This window comes from Bombus vancouverensis, chromosome 4 (assembly GCF_051014615.1).
Source record: "Bombus vancouverensis nearcticus chromosome 4, iyBomVanc1_principal, whole genome shotgun sequence".
Taxonomy (NCBI): domain Eukaryota; kingdom Metazoa; phylum Arthropoda; class Insecta; order Hymenoptera; family Apidae; genus Bombus; species Bombus vancouverensis.
In genome coordinates this window covers 16467820-16491758 of record NC_134914.1, presented here as the reverse complement: position 1 = coordinate 16491758, position 23939 = coordinate 16467820, and the positions used below count along the sequence as shown (strand labels likewise).

The 23939-nt window shown below is 33.0% G+C and overlaps 2 protein-coding genes across 3 annotated transcripts in view; one reads left to right on the top strand and one right to left on the bottom strand.

Moving 5' to 3' along the window:
- The window catches only part of LOC117166505 (RYamide receptor), a 47650-nt gene that overhangs the window by 4869 nt on the left and 18842 nt on the right, over positions 1–23939 (bottom strand). For both annotated transcript variants that reach the window (XM_033350495.2, XM_076618036.1), the window contains exons 2-4: positions 16066–16469; positions 11482–11732; positions 10318–10477 (exon numbers count right to left, since the gene is read on the bottom strand). In XM_033350495.2, coding sequence (XP_033206386.1) covers positions 10318–10477; positions 11482–11732; positions 16066–16440 — 786 coding nt within the window. In that variant the 5' untranslated portion in view covers positions 16441–16469. The remainder of the gene's footprint in view (positions 1–10317; positions 10478–11481; positions 11733–16065; positions 16470–23939) is intronic.
- On the top strand, positions 1376–4793 carry LOC117166508 (pancreatic triacylglycerol lipase-like). The gene is made up of 8 exons (XM_033350500.2): positions 1376–1529; positions 2061–2148; positions 2410–2455; positions 2613–2761; positions 2844–3086; positions 3163–3363; positions 4075–4207; positions 4559–4793. The coding sequence occupies exons 2-8, from the start codon at positions 2094–2096 to the stop codon at positions 4623–4625; spliced, it is 894 nt and encodes a 297-aa protein (XP_033206391.1). The 5' UTR covers positions 1376–1529; positions 2061–2093; the 3' UTR covers positions 4626–4793.

Below are 23939 nucleotides of genomic sequence, written 5' to 3'. Positions count from 1 at the left end.
CGTGTAAGCTAATGAGGTTTCTTTCAATGTGCTTTGTTATTCGATTTCACGAAGGAAACTTAGATGAACAGTTTCTTTTTCCTTTTGAGGAAAAAATCTACTCAAGGAATAATTGTTCCATATCGATCTTCGTGCGCTTGTTTCCAAACGATACCTCGAGATCCGCTACGATTTCAATAAACCGAGTTTACCGGGACTCTAAAGAACATTGCTACCGTTCCCTCAGTGAAAAGCACGATTCATGAATTTTATAGGAAGAAGTATTACGACTCTCTATGTTTGAAACACACGAAATGTATTCTCGCTATATATTAGTCGATGCTCAAGAGGCGGCTGCCATCGAAGAAAGACAATGAGAAAAAAGAAACAGAAACGGAAAATCTAAGCTGATTTAATTTTAACTCCAGAAAAGGAATTTACATTGCACGACAGAGAAAATACTGTAATTTAATTTATTTAAATAGTTCTAGAAAGATGTGACTAATTTTGCTCGGAATTTAAAAGCTTTTATTATGTAACAGTAGATATCCTACATTTTCATTTTACCACATAGTTGTCCAAACTTTCGAGCGTATTTCACATTCAATTTGATTTTTTAAGGAAAGCAAATTTTAGGTATTCGAAGAAAGATTCGAATAGTAATTTTTCCATCTTGACACTGTTACTGGTGAGATGTATAGGCTGTATAGCGTAGCAAAATTTCCATAAATTCATCCCTGTTCTTCGACTCTTAACGGTCGACCTGTAAATCGTGTGTCAACTAGGATATTTTCATTTTGCGTCGAATTTACGGGTTTTTCAAAGATGTTGTACTAAAACGACTCGCTTGTTTATTCTGCAATTTTTGATAGATAATAAAGATAGATTTCGTATTAGAAATTTTATAACGTTGTAACGCTACCATATAAGCTTTACGTCGCTTGATATGCTATTCATTTTATGCGATTCCGTGTCATAAATTTTCAACTTACATTATTTGATAGCTTGATATTTATAAGCAGACTGTGGATATTAGCGCAGTCATGCGATATTTAAAGATGAAGAAATTTTCAAAATACAAATTGTTTAATTTAAATGAAAAGTAATATGAAGTATCGAATGTAGAGTACAGGTAAGACAAATTTCTGATTTGATTTCCTATTTTTAATCATATTCATAAAAATATAAAACTATACATTTTCGTAGATTATTTATAAATTTAACAATAAATATACAATCTCTTTTCATGCGATTTTGTCGAATACTTACGACAGTATATAACTTATTTATTGTTTTCTGTTTTTTTTTGACATTTAAAATTTTAATTATTTGCTCAACCATAATTTTTGTTAATTATATGCGTAACTACAATTGTTGTTAATTATAGGTGTGATTGCAAGTATCGTTGGTTATGTTAAGAGCAACATTTTTCAACTATCAACAGTGGAAACAAAACTAATGAATTTAGATAACGTGTAGGTATATAGAGAGGAAAATTGTTGAAGTCGCCATAGTTTGTTTCTGAAGCGGAGGAATTATCGACGTTTCTGGTAAGCGAGGGGAACCATTCAAACTGTCAAACCATAATTCTGTGTGATAGACATATCTTCTTGATTTTATCATAGATACGAAAAAATATTAATAAAATCGATATATTTGATATCGAAAGAAGTTAGCATCATTTTAATATCATATAAATTCTGTTATAGCCTTAAGTTTTGTCTTAAGCCGCTTCCACTGCATTAAGGGTTTTCTTAATCCCTTAACCTACGATTTACGTTCGAGAATTTTGGGCCGAAAACGTAAACAAGCTATTATATATTATATTATATATTATATTTGGCCCGATCATCGTACTACGGGCTATGCCTGAAGTTGTAGGTTAAGGGGTTAACACTCAAACTATCTAGTATATAGCATAAAACTATATAGTATATAAGAGCAAGATTAAAAAATTGTTAGATTTCATTTTTTCATGTTTTGTACAAGTGATCATATAGAATATAACTCATGATCGTACATGGTATGACTTACTAACAAAATAATTTCAATTTTTTCAAATTAATTTTCAACTTCATAAGCGGCCAAAAACATCCGGGGATTCGTTCTACACGATGACGAAACTTTCTTCTTACATTTTCTTCGTTTTACTCAACATTTTGATAGCAGGCGAGTATTATAAGGATTTTAATTTAAGTCAGAAATGGAGAGGCAATATTCAGAATAAGGAGAGAATTTTTCGTTGCATTATTAACTTTAAGAATATTATCTCCAATCGTTGAAAACATTTCTCATCTTATTATTAAGAGTACATACGTGAATATCTTCATATTTTCTTTTTTAAATGAGAACAGCTGTAGAATAAATTATAAATTCGTTATTCATAAAAGTAGCAATACACATTTGTGACTGTTTGTTGTTTTTTCACAGGTGCTGATGACAATATTAGTACAATTTTCATACGTTTATTCAAAAGGTAATCATTTATGTGCATGCAAAATCAATTAATTCCGACTTGTGTATTTTATAATTATAATTTATTATTTAAATATAATACCGTTTCTTTATTTACCGTAATTTGCCCGTTTGTTTATTTTTCTTGACTTTCAATTCAAAAGATTTTTTTATTTCAGGGATGGCTCTTATCTTGATGCAAATATATTAAATAGAACTGAATTGGTAACAATGGGAAAGCATCTACGAAGAAATAAGAACACGGTATTCTTCATACATGGCTTTACAGAGAGTATAAATAGCAACGATGTGGTTATTGTAACGAATAGTATGTTAGGATTTGAAATTTCGCAATACCGTAAAAGATAAATTTCAATGGAAAATTAATTTCCCTTTGCAAATTATTGCAGCGTATTTACAGGCCACGAATGATAATGTCCTTGCAGTCGATTATCAACAAATTGCTGGACTCCCGTACGTAACTGGTGTGACAATGATCGAGGCAGTCGCAAAAGTTGTTGGCGGAGCTTTGAATATTTTAGCGAGTTCTGGTATGAATTCGAAAACGTTACATGTAATTGGACATTCACTGGGTGCTCAGATAGCAGGAGTTCTTCCAGAAAACATAAACTTTAGACTTACCAGGATAACAGGTGTCGTTTAGGAAGCTAAGGAGATTAAGTTTTGAGATTAATAGGACAGTGTAAGAAATTTGTATTTTGTTTACAGGCTTGGATCCCGCCGGTCCCTTATTCTACGTTTTAAATCATCGATTGACCTCTGAGGATGCTGACTTTGTAGATATTATCCACACTGACGCGGGCGTTTACGGAATAGCATTGAATAGTGGTCACGTGGATTTCTATCCGAACGGTGGTCACAGGCCACAACCAGGTTGCTCCTTAATCAACATACCTCTGTCGGCACCAGGTTTGGATTTTTTTATTCTGAAATATTTTATTTAAAAAATGACAATTTTGGTGACAAGTATAATACGCGAATACTCGCATACGTCCTGAGGCAAAGATACACGAAAGAGCGTGGTCTATAGTTTAATTATTAGATTCTATCCGTTGATCATCGATTGTTTACACATCAGAATTAAAAAGAGATCAGACTTACGAAGATAACAAGATTTCAGTTCGAAGTTGTTTGTAGATTAAAGGAAAAATACATTTGGAAGGATCTATGTTCAACGAATTTAAATTCAAAGTGATACAAGTTAAGAAAAAACATTATGATCAGAAAACTATGTATTGTATTACGTGCTTTTTAATACTGTACATTCGAAACATCAAACGATTAATATTCGATATTAATTTTTATACAAAATTTCTGGTTCATTCTTTCATAAAAGTAGGTTATACAACAATAGCCAAACATACGATATAATAGTTTCGTTAATATCTTTCGAGTAATTAACGATCGTTATCGGAATTTCTGTCTCAGCAAATGTTCAGGTATTCGCAGGTATTTTCGAGAAACCCACGAAGATTATACACAATATCTACATTAAGAATGCTCTCGGACGTTTATTTACCGAGAGAAAGTAGAAAATGATATTTTATATACAGATAAAAGGAAAGGTTTCTTCTTCTTTCCGTAACCAACATTCAACTCTTCCCATTCATTGCATTACAGATTTCTGCAGTCACCAGAGGTCCTACATATTCTATTCAGAATCAGTTAAAAATCATAAGGCTTTCATTGGTAAATGTCAAGGGGACTGTAACAGCGATCTCGTGCCAATGGGTTTTATTACGCCAAGTAATACGTTAGTATCATTTTCTGTAATTTATTTTTAATTCGTTACTTGATTGTTTTTTCTACTATTTTTAATCTATTAAGCTAGTGATGAAGGTTAATCGAACATTTCACTCCTAAATCTTCAAACTTCCAGACCTTTAAATTTTCTTTTATTTTGGTGTAAACATTCAACCAAACATTCAAATTTCTATGCTTTTTAAAGCCTCACATTTTCAAAATATCAGATTGTTAACTTTTAACGTGCAAATTTTTAAATTATCATTTCATCACGAAGAAGAGAAGCAAGTCTCTTTGGCTGTTCCTTCTTACATTTGTATTATTTTTTCTATTCTCTAATTAATTATTCTTCTTCTTTTAGGAGGGGTGTATATTCTTTGACAACAAATGCGGAGAGTCCTTTCGGTCTAGGTATGAAAGGAGTGTAGTTAAAAGGTTCCCATATATGAGGCGATTTAATTTAAATAAAAGTCATACGTTTTATTCGTGCGTTATGCAACCAATAAACAGTTAATTAATCTGGAAAATATATTTGGAAATATGTAAATATATAATATATATGATATCGATTTGAAAATAAATTTTTCATTATAATATTTGTCTCGTATTAACTCCTACCTAACATGAACATTATCGTATGCATGTGTTCGTGACTTTTACTCGATGCGCTACGCTTGTCACCCGCCGAATTGATATTGGCTGGCTGATTGTAGGCTGATTATAGGCTGATTATAGGCTGATTATAGGCTGATAGCCCCGAAACTATCCTAAGTAAACTATCCAAGTATCCAAACTAAATTAACTAAGTATCCAAACTAAATGGTCTATCCACAGAAAAACGTACAAAACGTGAAAAACTACGAAATGAAAACTAGAAACTACGTCGCGAAGCTTCGAAATATTCGTGGCTCGGCCGTTCGAGAAAAGAAGCAGAAACCCGAAAAGCTCGCTTCTCGAGGTGGTTCTTGAATAAAATATAAGCGTTGGTGATCAACGAATTTGATCTTCTCGGTATGAAATAAAGCGATTCTGATCTCTCTCCGGAACAATCAGAGATGCGTGTTGTTCGAAAGGGATTCTATATTCTTTGTGAAACATTCAGAGATATGTTTTGTTCGAAAGACAGAGCGATTCTGTCTTGTTGGACTCGATCGAGAGTTCGGGCAAAGTCTAGGCGGAAGGTGGAAAATGTGCATGCTGATTAGTTGGTTACCGAATGCAAAAGAATTAAAAGTAACCTTCTACTAGAATTAATCATGTTCAAGGCTTAATTAATCATGTTCGGCTATTGATAAGACGATAGGCATGAAAAATGAGAAGCATTGTTACCATTGCTGAAAAAAATTCGTCTAAATGGCAATATTTCCTTAAAAGTAGCCTCTTATCTTCGAAAATTTGCGTCATAGAATTATTTAAAAAACTTGTTATATTTTTTCCTTCGGACGGAATATGTTATGAACATAAAGAGAAAAGTTCTTTCCGAAAAATAGTTTTTGAAAATTTGTTAAATAGGCTAACTATCAGCTTGCAAGTTTTGTCGTTACGCAGTTACTTGTAATTTATACTAAGTTCAACGATTAATTCTCTGATATGAAAGAATCGATATGAAGTTCGTGTCTTCGGTACATTGATAACAATACACACTTTGCAAAGGAAATCATTTGTCACTTTAGACATACACCGTATTTTTATTATGTTTAGTCATTCTTTCATGGTCGTACGATACATGTTCGTATTAGAAATAGTTTAGAATCCCAATGATAAGTGTGCAACATCGTTCGGCGCATATTCTGCTTTTAACTCTTTACACTCGAGAGGCGACTCTCAGTCACCACGGCGTTCCGTGCTGCAACTCCAGTGGCGAGCAAGAGGCAACAGTCCCTGTTTATGTTAGATTTCAACATCTTCAATTGATGAGAGTGCATTATCAGTTCGTAAATTAATTCCTTAGTTCTTTGTGTTCTTTGTTAGGAAGTGTAAAGTGTTTGACTTTAAAATGGAGATAAAATATTTAATCTCATATCCCTTCGAAACTATGGTTCTGACAACGTCTCCAACGTTAGTTCGGATTTGACGATCGTTGCAAAAGTATTATAGTTTAGAAATCCTGAAAATATGGTTTTCGGAAGTGAAATTCGCTTAAATGAAGATGAACTTGATTTTAAGCTATTGAAAGATGAGATCAATTATATTCAAGAATGCATCCTGGTAAATGTTATGTAAATTATCATAAAAAAATACAGAAATTAATATTACAAAACCATATTTTCAAAGATGTAAATATAGATAAATTATTATAATATAATGTTTTTGTAAGTTAATTTTTATATAAAGTCGTAACATATACATATATACACTAAATCATCCGGAGTAGCTGCTACACCCGACCGAAAAAGTCCTCGAGTGTGTCACATCGGGGACACAAGAAATCACGAAATCGATAGATCGCCGGTGATCTCCCCGCGTCGCAGTTCGAACGTTTCACGAATAAGGTGAAGAAATTGAACTTTATATATGACAATAGAATTTATTATGCAAATGTAACAGAGTGACGGTTCAAAGTGTTACGAGAGATTGGGTCAAAATGTTTTAACAGACTGGGGCGAGCGTTTATTTTGGAGGGTTTTTATACTGAGGTTTTAGTCCCTCTGCAGGGGTTGTCGTCCGGTGTATTTCAGAAGCACCTATTCCGTTACTATTTGGTTATTGTTTCGATGGCTGCGGTATGCAGGATGTCTAGCCTATCCTATTACTGTTTTTGAGCGGGTGGTCTTCCTGAGCGTGTGACAAGTGCAAAGGGTTAATAGAATCTATGTGCTCTATTAGTAAGAATTGATATCTCAAACTTGAATATTAGTAAATGGTTGACGATAACAATGTAGGTAGATGTAATATTGAATGTTAATGTTATTAAAAAATATATAATATTTAAAATATGGCTTTGGAAAGGTAGTCTTCTTTAGATTATTCATTTCTTATAACATTTCTTTTTAAATAGAATCACAACGAAGGTGTGATTCAATCGTCAAATATTCATTCACAAAATGGGAGAAAGGGTAATAAACTAAGGATTTGTATTTGTATAAAAATATTAAATATTAAAGAAAAAAATATGTAGTATCATGGACAGATTGCCTAAGAAATATCGGGTGAACCATAAACAATGTTGCGAGAAAGTGCCGACAGATCCGTCAATGTGTCATCGATCTTTCAGTCGAATAATTACGCAAAAAAAAGGTCTACGTGACCATGGCCACGGACGGTTGCGGAACACGTATGTGGTGAGGCTATGAGAAAAAACAAGGGGATGTTTAACACAACACCCGTATTCGGGTGTCAGCAAAGTTTCTTAAGCAAAGTATGGGTCAGGCCGTCTAACCCATATTCGGGTGTCGCTTATTTGACTACTTGCGAAGGATCGTCGTAGGTATTTGAAAAGATATTCCATAATAATAAAACTGTTGAATTGTTATAAAATAAAAATACGAAAATGGTTTATTAAAAAAATTATTTAGAATGTAAAACTTTAACGCATTCTATACATAGCTGAGGTTGGTCGGGACAATTTGGACAGTAAGTTGTTTTCTTCAAATTCTTTTCTGCCTTTGTTCGGTCCATTCAACGTCTTTTATTTGCATAACATAGTTAGCATGCGCGTCTAATGCTTCTTCCGGAATCGTTTTTCCGAACGGCGATATTACGCTGACTCCGTCGAAGACAAGGATTTTTTGTATTTTCAGACAACCCTAATAATTTTGCAACTAATAATTGTCTAAATATTCTAATATTTATATTTTTTCTTGTTTCAATTTTGTAAACCGTCAAAGCGTTTACAACAGAAATTCCCAGAAAGGATTAAATGCCAAGTTTTCCGTACCATTTGACTCCTTTTCTAATTGTGGTGGCATAAGAAACCATTTGGTCGGAATAATCTGTACCACACTTTTCTTCTTTATATTCAACAACAGCTAATAGTTTTAATGTTGCGTACGAATGAAACGAAAGATCATTCTTGAGACCACCGCTTGAGCGACTCGCATTACTAAAATATCGATGGGAGCAGAGAACGCTTGGTACTGTTGTACGCGTGGCCTGACGGAGATTTCTTTGAAAACACGCGTGGCAGTCAATGTGTTAAGGGAGAAAGACGAATTAACGGTGAGTAGTTAGTTGATCAGTCAGAGTCGTCGTCAGAGAGTGTTGTCAGAAGAGAGCGTTGAAACCGTGGTGACAAGAGTTGTAAATTAACTATTTAGTTATCTTAGTTATAACACATTAGTGTATTTAGTTCACGTTAAATAACCATCGTTCCCTGTTTAATCCATTCTAAACAAATAAAAAAATTCTACAAATATTTTACGTATCATTGAGAGTTTAGAACAGTCTTTACTTTTGCAGAGTTTGTTTACTTGTGTCACATTATTATAAATATTTTGATCATTCGTTTGCATTACTTTTAGTGGATTATGGAACGTTATGATAATTATCGAGTATTGTTTAACTTCTATGGCATTAAACTCCGTTACTGTGACATTGTGTGATAATTGCAGCGGTATAAACATCTCTATCTCTAATATACTTATTTTTAAATGAAATTGTATGCTTTCAAATTGCTTTGTTTTCCTCGTAATATCGTTTCACTTGAACAATTAAAGGAACTTATGCAATAGAACGGTTATAACTCATATAATCAACAGTTATTAACCAAGCTATTGACAAACATAGATTATTTTAGTGATATATCGTTAATCGTCCAGCATTAATTGCAGAGACGCAGATTAATATACGAACGCACTTCGCTACAAGTAGAGAGTTGAGCTGTTTTAATAAAATTTTAGTTATTAGTTTCGTAATAATAGAGAATAATTAATTAATTATTACTATTAATTAACCCTTTGGATTTCTTTGTCGAGTGTGAGTCGATATCAATTTTGTTTACAGCTACGGCTATGTCAAGTTACATTCGATATTTTTTAATTTCCAATTTAAATATGTATTATATTTCACAACGTTTGTTTTAACTTAGATAAACAATGTATATGTTCGTGATCCTTTCTTATAACTCGAAATATCAAAGTCTGGATACGTTCAAGTAAGTACATACATATAAAAAATCCAAAATACACTGTTGTTCTACGCAGATCATACGATGCTGTTTAGATGTATTTTTTTGTTTGTTAGCAGTCGTTTGACACAGTCGTTTGATGCAGAGTGATTTTGCTAGCACTTCATTGCCTTTACGCAATCAATGTTAATTAAAACTGTCTCATCATATAGACGATAAATTGCACGTGTTGTACTTTGGCTGATTTTGTTAGAGCGAGCAACCTTCTCACAAATATAATTAGCAAATATAATTAGCCTCGCTTTGTTTCATGACTCGATTAAAATCGAGTTCGATAAAACTACCTTGTGCTATCGAAATTGTTCAAACGAATCTCGTTATACTTGACCAATCTTTATTTGCTACTTCGACGAATGATTTCTATAATGAGAATATATATAGTTTTCATATATCAAGTCATATCATACGTATAAGGAAAAATAAATTTGAATAAAAGAAAGAAGGTTCTTTTGCAAAGCAAGAGACACGATCGAAATATAGAAAATTGTTAGTATTCTTTAGATATAAAAGAATAACAATAAATATCTACTCTTCAGACGTTTTAACCGAAGAGGACAGAAATATTTTTCTGACGCATTTATAAAATTTAATAATAATTTATTTAATAGCAAATAATTTAACAAAAATAATCTACTCAATGGAAAAAGAAAAAAACAACCATTTTTTCTTTCGTCTAGAACACGTGCTACCTAATATCTCTTGTTTGTTTTGGCAATTATTATTTATCCTGAAGCTTTGAAACGTTTGCACGAGCCAAGTATAGAAGCACAATATCACGGAGAGGTCAGAATACGTGGATTAGTCTACGTGTTCCCCCTGCGTGCTTCTTTTTATGTCTAAGTAGACAATCAAACATTCTGAGAGGAGATTCTAAAGGAAGAAAGAAAAAGGGAAGAAAAAAGGTATGTTAATTGAAAGCGTCGTAAGCAATAACCTCCCTGTTATATCACAGAGAAATTTGTCTAATGCGATGCGATGCTTTTTTAATACTTTACCTTCCTTTTTGATCGTGCCATTCTCTGGTCTCTGACATTTTCGGCTTCTCCTGGAGGTCTCTTTCCCCATACCATAACAGCGATGCTGGTGTATGTAAACACCAGAACTGTTATCGGTATCACGTACTGAAGAACCAATAACGCTATTGAGTAATAATACCTGTAGCACACAAACACGGGCTTGAATAAAAAGCCGATTCAACAATGTTATTAGAAGCCATTATGCTTCCATAAATTCGACTGGTTAGACATTAATGGTTCTCTGAGGAGATTTTAAAAGCAACTGAAGCAGCTACTCTTGTTTCCGGCTCCCCACTTTTTTCCGTGTTGTGAAACTTTCGATGAAAGTTTATCCGATTAAAGGGGAAAAATATGGAATTCTAAAGAAAAAATTAACACGAAGGGATGTATTTAAAAGAGAGTCTAGGTATTTCATTTCTTCAAATTCAACACATTTCGTGCTACGTGAATTATCGATAGATTAAGGATATTTATTTAAATTTATATTTCTTATTATTAAGAGATAAATATTTGAAAAATATTATATCCAACTACGCAGAAAAATAAAGAAGGCAAAACGTATATGTTTCGCTCAGAAATACGAGGTACATGTTCAGATATCTTTAAGTAACCGATATAATTCTCGAATTTACAAACAAACAGTACTTAAAATGTCACCCACATCGATAAAGAATTGTTACAATGACGATTAAAGTGAAACACATATATCTCGCTTCTTTTATCTTTTTAGTTTTCTCTTTTATTCTTTCGTTGAGTAAATAAAGACACTCTTATTTCTAAATTAAAACTTTCACTTATTCTTTGTCAATAGTTAAATGCCTCGAGATAATTTACTGCTCCAATTTTGAAGTTCTGGTGGATACTTTAACCTTGACTGTTATGTAAATATATTTTTCATAACTCGTAGTAAACCTGAGTTATTTATGTTCAAGCTTAATTTTGTCCTAGCAATAGTCAAACTACTCAACTTTATTTTTCTAATAAATATTTAACTTTGTCATTGACGTAGATACGTAATTAGTGTCTAACCTGACGTTTGTTTTTAAGGTCCAAATGATTATTAGCGTTGGAATTGATGAATTTGACTTCCATATAGTTCAAGTATATAGGTAAATAGATATGGATGAATATGGGGATAATTACTTGTTCTCCATCGACGGCCAAACTTCCGCGCAAATGTATTGATTGCATCTTTCATATTTCTTCGACGGTTGAGATAGCTTTGAAACAATAGCGATAGGAAGAGATATTATCATAGCAAGCATCCAAACAGTTAGAATCAGAAATTGAGCTTGACGTTTGCTCAATCTGGGTTTCAGAGGCCACATAATGGCAATATAGCGATCTATACTAATCGCAACAAGTGTGTATGCGCTCACCAATACTGATACCGCCTGAAAATAAATATTTCTGTATTAACGAATCATCTCTTTGCCATTACTACTTCGGAATTTAAACTTTAGGTAAGACATTCTTTAGGTAAAATATTCACATAATATTTACATAATTTCTAAATTGTGCAAGAAGAAGACAGTTAATCCTCACTTGAGAATTTTCACATTCTTTCTCGAGATTAATCGAAAATATCTTTTTTCTGTCGTTTTATTTGTATTTCACATCTTGGATCTACAGTTTAACGCTAGAACCACCGACGATTAAAGTATAAAATTTATATTGATAGAAGATACAATTTATATTATTATTTACCTTAATAGAAGCTATAAGAAAGGTATATAAATTAAAAAAAAAAACAAGTTTTTGTCTATACATCATCAAACATTTTTTGTTAGCTCCAAAGCTCAATCCTTCGTCATACGGTTGTAACATACAGTTATAAAATTATTCATTTACTTAAAACCTACGAATTTGTCATTTTGGCCACTGGTATTTTCAGTGTGAAAAGAAGGATTTCTGTCGAGGACCGTTCCACGTTCCACGTTACTTTCATAAGTTACTAATTAATTAAACAATAAATAATGTTCTCCTTTCAGTAAGATCAATCTCAAATTTCAATGTATCGTATCATCTTTACGAAACCGTCCGAGAAAATGAATATTCCCATCGCACGTGATCAATAAAAAGCAGCTTTTATCAAAACAAAATGAAATTCTATACGTGGATGGAGTTGCGATGCTACAGATCTCAGTACATCTCGAATTTGATTTTCGAAAGCGCGTGAAAGGACAGGTCTATCAGAAGGTAACAACTTGTTACTAACGAGCTATCCCTTTGTCATTTAGTGGCAGCTTTGTCTGCGAAGCGATGTTACGATCCGCTGATTCGCGAAATCAATGGTTATAGACAAGTTTCGAGGCTCTATTTTCAGCAAAGGAAATTTCTGTCAGTGTTACCTGAATGTAGTTACACGAATATTCTCGAGTATGTTGAGTATAAGGTTACACACTGTTCACTAGTCGCCCGCGACCACCGAATTCATTGGGTTATATGAGCCCATTCGCACTTGGACGCCGAGTTTAGTCATGGTTTTTGGTTGACCTGGCGACCTGGTCCTAATGATCCTAATATTCCAAGGGAACTGGAATTACGGATGAGATTTTATGCGTATTATAGCTGAATACGAAATGATACGCGTAATCGAATACGATCGAGTTGATTGAAACCAACAAACGTACGTTGGTCGATTACATATACATAGCTTTTCATGAAACTGGTTTAATCTTTAATTAAACTTTATTTATGGTTTATCGAGTCTCTTAATTTATGAATTTCTTGGGAACTCATTATTGGAATTATGGAAATAATTTTCACGGAGGTTTAGTATTGTCGTATAATGAGGTGAAATTTCATAAAAGTTTCAAGAGGGTAAGAATACACATAGGAAATATTACATCGTTAGGATAATTTGTGATGAGAGTTGAGAAAAATTTAATGCCGATGTATTATGCATTCACAATTTTGCCGGAGAAGCTATTTTCGGAAAGTTTTCTTTGGTAATGTATCTTTTAAAAATTCTTTAGTAACGAATTCCTTTGAGGGATTTTTAGGGTTCCCTATAATACTCAATTTATTGTTTAAATTAAATCGTTTAAATTTTAATTAAACTGTTTTGTAAGGATTACGATAAACAATTATGTAAACACCAAGTGACTGAGGTAAATAAAATTTCATTTCGATCAAAGTCCGAAATTTTTGTCTAAAGATTGTATGTGTTTTCGACCAATCGCGGGGAGACGCAACCGCGAGGAAACACGTCAACGGGAGTCGTAAATTCTCGTTACTATTATAATAATCGACGCCGCGAATAAATCGATCCCCTGATTTCCGTTGAGATAATAGGTGTGGTTGAAGTGGTATAACGCTGCGATTAACAGGGTTATAAACCATATAATTTCAACAAATTGATACAATGAACTTACGCCGTTGCGTATGATATATGTCGTAGACGATGATTTGGCGTATGAAGATGCGATAGAGCAAGGCCCTTACAGTTGAGTTTCTTGTTGTAGTTGAACTAGCAATAGAGGAGACTGATGTTCCGCTCTTATATAATTACAGAGGAAAGCTCGGTGTGGGTGTGTTTTCTTGAACGAAGAAAGCGGATTCGTTGCTCAAATTTTTCGTTAGTAAGGTGAGGGTAACGATATGTGATGCCTATTGGTTCTAGTCATGTTAATGAGTGGTGAGAGGGGAAGGAAACCTCCTACCAACCTTGCCAGGGGGTGTCATTGTTTACAGGAAAAATCGGATTTTCCGTTAGATAAATATCCACTTTTTCCGTTAGGTCACTACCCGCTGTCTCCGTAATTTTTAAGAACGTCTAATAAACCTAAGGACAATGAAGGACGTCGCACGGATCATCTTGCGCGACGTAACATTGTACCCAATCGATTTGTAAGAACAATATCTGTACGAACTTAAGGCACAGAAATTTATAATAAAAATCCTACGAACATACAACAAAATTTATTCTCTCTCGTCGAATGTCTTCTTCCAGATTGGTTTTTACGGTGTTACCGAGCTCCTAGAATATTTAAGTAAACTCTACTCAAACAAGTGATAGATACGAGCAACAGGCGATCGTTAGCCTCCCTAGATCAATATTTTCAAGTGACCTTTTGACAAACAAAGTGGACTCTGACAATAAAATGGCTATACACCCCCGTTTGTAAATATCAGACAACGATATTTTTAAGGAAATTTAGAGAAGTTTGGTTTGAATCAAGTTCATGAAGTCATTCATGAGAAATGCATGGAACAAAAGAACAACGAAACGTTTATTTATCGATCCTGAAGAAAGAAGAATATTCATTGTATTATTTGTAACTGATGAAACATACGTGTTCTTCGTATTTCGAGATTCTAAATGGAATAATAACTCTAGAGTTTTGTATAAATTCCTAGCGATTTTTTCTCTTTTTTCCTCGGTTTCTGTAAGTGTTCCACTACTTGTGCACGGAGCTGGTATATATTTAGTAACCTGTCTGAATAATAGAACGTTCGCGCAAGAGTATATTCGAACAGTGGAACAGTTTCAAGAGGAAAAAGAATGAAAATGGGAAAAATATAGTAAATTGGTTAATAGTCTACCAGTTCTCTCGATCGAAAGAATTTTTTCATACGAGCAGTTTATTAAAATCGGCGCGGAATTCGCGTGTGATTAATGAGAAATCGATATTAAACGGTTAGGTCGGCACTGATATGCGAACAGGTCCGGTCATTTCTCCATAGTTACACGAAGCTTGTCGACTAATAAATTGTTCCTCTCGATGGTTGAACATCGCGTCTCCGAATGGTGAATAACGACACTTGTTAATGTCGACATCGTAACTGGAACTGGATTTCCATGTCCACGCGTGTGGCTACTCTGACTTGGACAACCGAATAAATGCTTTTGCTTAATTCGATCAAAATCAACGGATCGTTTCGCTGTTCGTCGATTTCGATTTTTCACGTAAAAGCATCAGTTAATTTGATGTAACGGTGAAAATAACGTGGTTAATATGATAGATATATTATCAATTCGCGAGGATCATTGAATATAGAAGAATCAGATTTAGGGATTGTGCCATTATTAGGGATATTCATTTCGTTAACAGTTGACTGAAGGTTTATTATTCGCTGATTGAACTGGAGAATATTGTTTCTCTACTATAATAAGCTTGAAATGTCTTTCAATATCATTGTATTTTTAAAACAGTAGTAAATAATAACAATAATAAATGTAAATTATTATGCAAAGTTTGTTGACCAGTGTTATTAGAGGACAATTGCAATGGAATCACTGATTTGTATTTATCGATGATTAACTGAAAATTCGAGGAACCTTTCACAATGTGGATTACTTAGTTTTACGTCAGCAAAGCAATATTCCTTTAAAAATGTTATAAGAAATATCTCAATGTCTTACATTCGCTTTTCACTAAAGATTCATTCTCTCGGTGTGAAGATTTATTTCGAATAGAACACGAAGTGGAAGGTTCATCGGCGAAGCTTTTGCACATCTTCCATAGTTTTCAAGATGATATCGAAAAGCTAGAACTTCGAAATAAAGTTTTTCTTAAGCTTCAGCAACCGAAAGGAATATGACACTTCTATTTTTATTTTATTCTTGAAAATTCGGGCACGTTATATCATTAAAGATCTGTTGGATCTTTTTTTCTACTTTAGTACCACCGTCCGCAATAATCCATCCTGCAGGACGATTTTACGATCTTTTCTCACCGATTCATACCTTAGGTACAAAAACAGAAAGACTATCAAGCGCACCTGCAAGTAAATTACGGTGAGACAAACTTCTGGGCCGAATGGCCAATATTGTAGTATCAGGGTACTGATGGAGCTAGTTGGTACACAGAAGAGTGCCATCAGAATATCCCCGAAAGCAAGGTTCACGATGAAGAAGTTCGTAACAGTTTTCATTCGGGGACTGCTGTGTACTACGTAGCAGACCAGACCGTTTCCAGTTAACGCGACCACAAAAACGGTGCTATACAGGAAGCAGATAATGCTACGAAACCATTTTGTTGAAAATATGCTCTGCGATTCGGAGAAATAGTTGCAATCCTCCGGATTCGTTACGTTCCACGCCTCGAAGTCTTGAAGTCTCTCTAGCGAACGATTTACTTGTAAGTCCGTATTCATCGTGACCCGTTTATGTGGAACATTCCGACCTGGAAAAAGATTATTCGGCAAGTTAGGTAACGATTTCGGCACAGGGTAGATTTAAATAAATGATTTCATTCGATTGTCTGTTCGTTGATGCGAAAATTTTCGAATTGCGTATCTACAATGTTGGAAATAAACAACGCTGATGTGTTTATCGTTAACGAGTGGACTGTGAATATTCATGGAAATTCACGTTTTTATAAATATAATTGAGAAAAGGGAAAAAAGGTAAAGGATTTTTTCATCTATCAAATATTACCACAGATACTAGGAATGTGTTATATATTTTTATACAGAGTGGTTGATAACTGGTGATACAAGCAGAAAGGGGGTGATTCTACGCGAAAAAAGAAGTCGAAAATATAGAATAAAAATCTACAGTGAGATTCGTTCTAACGAGACGTGATAAAATGCACGCGTACCGAGCAAAAATTCAAAGTCGATTTTCTCGAAAACAAAGCCTCGAACGAAAAATTTTTATTCTATATTTTCCACTTCTTTTTTCGCTTAGAATCACCTCCTTTCCGCTTGTACCACCAGTTACCAACCACCCTGTATATTACACGTTCATGCATTTTGTACCTTGAAATTTCCCATAAGTGTATATAAATATCCGCAGTTTAGTTACATATGGTTATCAAATATTGTAGCCAATCGTTACAGTGTTCTTTAATCCTTTGCATCATTTTCGACACAATTTAGATATTTGTCCGAGTTAAATATTCGAAAATTAAATTGAATTGTGCCTAGTAAACTTGTATCTATATCGTATGACATCTGTTGCTTTCGCACAAATTACAAATTCTCTCGATTACGATGCCTTTATTTCATCGCGTTCGTTGTTTATAATCGTCTCTACGTTTAATCATTCCAAAATATATAAATCGACCAAGAGTTGACAATTAATTCAAGAATAAACGTTGGAAAATTATTCAGATATTACGAATGAATTAACTGACTACTTTTCCAACAATTTACTCGATAAAACCAATATCGATAGGGAGGAAACTGTGCAACCAGTTAAAACTTGCCACACGACATGAATTTCTAGCTGCGTCGCATTTCGAAATTTAAATGGCGTAACTCAAGGTATTGAGGTTGTTGCAGTCGATATACCACAAAACCAATGTGAATGTGGTTGATGGGATTTCTAGTTTACGAGGCATATTATAGAAACGTTAACTAATGGCACAGTTTCTACCGAATATCTTTCGCGGAAAACTATTTGGTTAATTTGTCTAGTTTCTACTAGCCTATTCCACGAAATATCAGAAACTTCACCGTTGCAGATTAATTAAAGTTAACTTCCGAACAAGCCAGAGCAACGTGGAAATTATTTCGTTCGTTTGTTTGCTTCTATAGAAGCTGACACAGATCATTATTCTTGCTATTTGGTAGATAATGTAGCAAAAAATTTAAGGGATGTTTTCACGAGTCGAAACAAAATGAAAATTTATCCATCATTCTCTGGAAAGAAGGAATATTCTTACTCTTTCTCGATTTAACCCTGTTATATATGGGCAATCGATGGATTAAGAAAAAGAAAACGAATTCATCGAATACTCTTCTGAATTTATCTATTATCGGAGAAAAAATTCGATATATCTGAAAAAATCGCCATTTTTACTGAAAAAATTACGTTCATTTATAAACTATTTTATTGCCAAATATATATATGTTACAGTTTGCATAATTATTATGTTAAATACAATATAACAATATAAAGACTTATATCATGCATTCAGCAATTGCATTAACATCTGGCATTAAAAATTTTATTAATACCACAACGAATGGTAACTAAACTAGAAACAAAATGAGAAATGAACAAACAAAACTCCGATAACGCTACATGTTGTAGGTACTTTCATAGCTTTGACATCAAAGGGTTTGACATATCAAAGGACAGAAGTTTAAATGTTAGTTAAATTGGGCCGCAGAGTACCTTTATTTTCTGTTTCTCCATGACGAACAGAACAACCTACACGCTCTTCCGTGATTGTAAATGGAACACGACTATTTTCTATTATTTTACTACTTTTTCTAGTCAAAGCCAATCGGCTTTTCTTTTTAGGTATTTGTTGCGTGAACACCAGAAAGCTTATCTCTTTCACGCCTGCTTACCTTTTTATCGAAACGTGAAAAATTCAATGCAGCATTCTACTCGATGAAGAAGACTTTATCGGTGGAAAATCTCATTTACCAGTGAATTAGGTATTCAATTATATTGCAGAAAAAAATGGTCAGATTCTGTTTCTGTTTAACCGAGGTTTTAGTTAATTGAGCGAAACTCGAGCCAACGCTCGTTTTGTGGACGAGTAATTCATTGTAATAATTAAAATACGAAATATCAGGAATTAACGAATCCGATTCGAATGTGATTTCATCTTTTTCGTTAATACCGGAATTTCATTCGCGTGTAACGTGTAGATTTAACCATCTGTTCCATGTCTCCGGTCCCGTTTCGTTCGTCAAATAAAATTCTGCAAAGAAATGCAACTGTTTGTTAGTCAAACATGTAATTCCGTGTATTTTGAATTAATCAAGCAGAAAGAGAGAGAGAGAAGAAGAAGAAGAAGAAGAAGAAGAGAGAGAGAGGGAGAGAGAGAAACAAAGGCTTGGATATCACATTGAACCGAAAACGCCATCGAAGATTGAAAAAATATTTACTTTATAAAACGTACATAATTGTTCGAAAATAGAAAGTACCCGCATTTTTTATTATTTTTAAAAAAGTATTGAGAGAGATTTAAAAACCACCACGAATATTACAGATTTGCATTTTGAAAAGGTTAAAAATGCAACAATAGCGAAGTCATCGTGTGAATTGTTTTCTGTGTGGATATATTTTAATTTGCACAAAATTTATAAGGGAGGGTCAAAAGACAACCGATAATCAAAATATTATTGAATGTATTATCCGCAAAAAAAGTTAAAAACTAGAGAGTAATTAAAATATCAAATGCATCGTTTATTGTTTGAAAATAACACGCGTAAAGTTATAGTAATTATTAGATTATTTCATTATGGATGTTGCTTCAGGATAAACATTATTAATAATATTCGAATTTATTTTGAAATGAAAATTTTTAATTAAATTAAGTTATAATTAAATTTATTAATAAATTATAATTAAAGTAATTACTTGATAATTATTATTAAATACGTAATTTATCAAAAATTTGTAGCTATATAAATTTATGGAGAACTCATGTTTTTGCTACTTCTGTACAGTTTAGTCAACTTTCAATCAGCGAAAGCAATTCTTTTCATCGTGTTCTTAATAATAAAAAAGAAAGTATTCGTATTTATGATAAATGAAGATGTTTAAAGAATACATAAGCTAGATGGGTCAAGTAATTTCTCATGAACTGTGATTTGCAATCGAAACATTACGAATAAAAGCAACCGTAATTGAAGTGATTTTCATACTTTCTTCCTATTCCCATTCTTATTGGGTAAAAAACACTCATTTGTCAAGTTGTCAGCTCTCGACACGCATTTTGTGCCGAATAAAAATGTGAAGAATCATCTATTTACAAATATGACAGGTGCTAAAAGCTAAAATGAGAAGGAAAAGTGAAAACTTTATGCGTGAAGGCGTAAGCCGAAAGCCATTACGAAGTTAAAAAAATCAATTGATGGAAGAGTGAAAAATAAAGGATTACCAGTATTACGAATGTTGGAGTTCTATAGTTTGATCCGTAAGATTTATTTTCCTTCGTTAGATGCGACTATCGCTGGAAACTGGATTTTCAGATATTAAAAAAATGAAAACAATAAAAAATTACGGTTTTAAAGTACATGCACCCGTCGCATTGAAGGATTAAGATTTAATATTTTGTAGAGAAATATTTTTGGTTAAAAACAGAGACCTCCTAGTTTAGAAGTATTTAATCATGTATTCAAATATAAATATATTTTTTTCGCATTTTCTGAAATAAAGATGTCTAAATAATCTATTGTATATCAAGACTACAAGGGGAAAATAAATTACATTTTCTATTTTCTTACAGGACAATAGTTTGAAAATTCAGTACATTGTCAATTAATCTCGTTACAAAAAATATGCTTTTATTTAATTTTGAGGCAAAACATGTATTTTTCCACTCTCTTCTAATTTAAAAAATATTGCTTGTCATGATATTAAAATTAAAATAGCGAAACTCGTTAAAATATTGAAGATATTAAAATATTGTTTACTTTATGCTTTTTTCCGTTTTTAGTTATTTTAGAGTAGAATATTCATTTTTGGTCTGAATATTAAAATATTCCTTTTGATAAAACGACATTAAAATAAAAAATCAACAAGGATGTACTGATATCTTCTTTTAGGATTTTCATATCAAAATAGATTTAGAGTAAGAATTTTTTCATATTTTGCTAAGACGTGTACTTATCAAGTTCTTCCTTTTTGGATTAAAAAACCAATCCATTTATCATGATTGTATCTTGTCTCTAAAAATGTCGAGTTGATATAGTATTCCCTGACACCCTCTGTATACTATACGAAGTTGAATAATCACATTTGTATGCAAATTTGTCGTAAACGCGATAAATATTACAAAATCGTCGCCGTATGTGTCATACTATCTCATATCGTTTTACATGTTATATACGTACAATTTAACAAAATGTTATTTCTAAATAACATGTTTTCAGTCCTATCGTAGATTACGTTTCCACATTATACACCTTCGGTTCGTAATAATACCAGGCATGTACTTTTTCCTCGTTTTCTAAACCTTCTACAAGTTACATTCGTGTTTATTCAGGTGTACATTCTTTTTGCATATTCGGTGAAAAACGATATCTTTTGGTAAGAAGTTCTGTCGTTCCAGAAATTTTAGCATAATCGATCGCATACGCGCACTGTGTATCAATTTATAACCAGTTAACATCACTTACGATTTCTAAAATTACTCTTAAAATTATATTAAGACGAACGATATAACACACGACAGTAATTTGTCAAAATATTTACAGAAGAATGTAACGTGATCGATATATCAACTATGGCAGCTGAAGGTTAATTTTATCGAATAAATGTTATCTTGTTTCGGATTATTCACCTGATGCATTTCGCCACTCTATAAATTCTACCGGGCTCTGTGCGAAGAGATAATACCAGTTAATCTTGCGTTTGATGTGCAAATTTTCGTTTCATTGGTGTTGGGTCAGTATGTATCTTTCATAAGCCAGTAATCTATGAGTCGAAACACAGATAGAAATACGATCAATCGTATCAACATTTATCCAAAATCTAAATTTCCATCTTTGGTTAACCATTTATCTTGTAATATCGAGTCAAGTTTCGAATATTTCTACCTTGAATTAAGTCAAGGTTTGAATATTTTAAAAAAGATACGCTGTTACAGATTGCAATAATCAATTGTTTACTCGAGCACTTCTTAAAAAGAAGGTAAGGCAAGGTGTTGAAGGTGCTTCACGTAAAATCGAAATTTCCATTTCTCGTTAAAGGGGCTAAGTTTGAAGGAATAGCTATGAAAAATTAACGAAGCAAAAATTAGTCAATGCCCTGGATAGTTGGATCAAACTCGTCGATGGCTATATTCGATAGGTCAGAGGATTTTTTCCTGAGAGATCCGGAAATGGAAACGATGACACATTTTCATGCGATATTTACGTTTTTGTGCTGTACCACCTACCGAAGGTATTTTCAGGGACTGCTTGATTTGTTTTACACCAGAATGATTGAATATGGTAAATCGCCACCTAAAAATGTAAAAGTATAAAAGTATAGTACATTCTTTATGTTGACACTCGATTTATTCGAAATTCTACATATATACGATTTTTATTTTTCCCATAGACTCGTTCATTATTTATTACTCTCTTATTCGTTTGTCTTCCTACTTATTCTTCGCAGTTCTACGTCTTTTATATCGTCACACATATCTGTTTCTTGTTATCTTATTTTACCATTATATTTCATCTTGGGATTAATGCATTATATTCGAAAACATTGAAATATAATTAATACAAATGGTGCAATAAATTATTTACTTACTTGCTTACTCACTTTTTCTCTTGGGATTATAGAATTCATGATACAACTATCACGATATCAATTGTCAATTAAATTTAAAGCGAAATTTATTTATATCGAAATGAAATTTTTTATCAAATGAGAATTAAATTTAGTCCAACGTTTAACTTCTTAAACATCCGTAGTGCAGTGATAATTGTTGCAATGAGCAACCTGTATATGACAGAATGTAAAACTACCCCTGAATTTCATGAGCTTGTTACGAATGAATCGATGAACGTTACGTGTTCACCGTCGCAATTTTAGGATAAAATATCGCTCCATAAACATGGTAGATAACGATGAACGTGCTAAATGCATGTATCTCAAGGCGTCAAGGATCAAAGGTCAAACGTTCTACGTACATACACCGAAGATATACGATACTAGGAGGTAGGGCCGTTTCAATTTCAATCTGTCTTGTTGACGGTATACTTTTTATTAAAATGTATGTAGTTTGCAAATATTGAGCATTTGTTGATTCTTAAGCTTGTACGCATACTTACGCTATGTTCAGATAAATTGACTGGGGAGTCAATTACAACTTTCTCCTGAGAATTTTTCTTCTATCGTTTTATCACACGAGGGCACCATCTAACGATCTACACGGTGACTTACATTCAAGTTAAAACCGGTAAGAATAATCGCTTTCTTTCATAACATTCTGAAATATTCTGAACGTTACAATCCCGAATCAGTGTAATATCGTGGATGAAACGCTTTAAAGTCAGCATTACGAATTCGTTCGATCAAATTAATTTTTGACATTAGATTATTATGGCTTTTTGCTTTATTCTAGGATTTTTCAATATTTTTACACGTCAATCGAATTTATTATAACCGCGCCACTAGCGCTGGTGTTTTTATTCCTACGTGAAAGTTCATTCTCCGTGAAAACCGACAAAATTTGGCTTGCAAAATAACTTTTAAATTTTTTACTCTATTTTTCCATCCCGTGCGTAATATAAATTTACATCTTAAACGAGCAATTTTTACTTCTAACTCTATATATTTTCAAGTATCGTTTCGTAACAATAAATAAAGAAATGATATTATCTGATAAACAATATTATATAAAAATATTACACCTGTATATTCTCTTTGATATTAATTTCGATTTTATCGGACTTAATTCGGAGTATAAAATGAGCGTACCACTTACTTGCGTGCATATTATTTTGTAAATTTCATTATGACACTCACTTTAACTACTGCGAATTTTTGCATATATTAGGTTGCCTGGAAAGTTCGTTCCGATTTTTAAGGAATTTGGTCGACACGAAAGATCGTATTGAAAAGTTTTTTGTTAAAAATCCTTCCGAAGGAAAAGGTTCTGGAGGAATGGAATATTTAAGTTGCGCGAAGGATGGAGAGTGGTTGCGGAACAAAGTGGTACATATATAATTCAGTAAATGTATATCGAATC

What these genes read in the sequence shown, in the direction of transcription:
- LOC117166508 (XM_033350500.2), top strand. Translation starts at nt 2,094, where the DNA reads ATGACGAAACTTTCTTCTTACATTTTCTTCGTTTTACTCAACATTTTG. An exon ending in TAGACTTACCAGGATAACAG is followed by an intron (nt 3,087 to 3,162) that starts GTGTCGTTTAGG and finishes TTTTGTTTACAG; the next exon opens with GCTTGGATCCCGCCGGTCCC. An exon ending in CATACCTCTGTCGGCACCAG is followed by an intron (nt 3,364 to 4,074) that starts GTTTGGATTTTT and finishes ATTGCATTACAG; the next exon opens with ATTTCTGCAGTCACCAGAGG.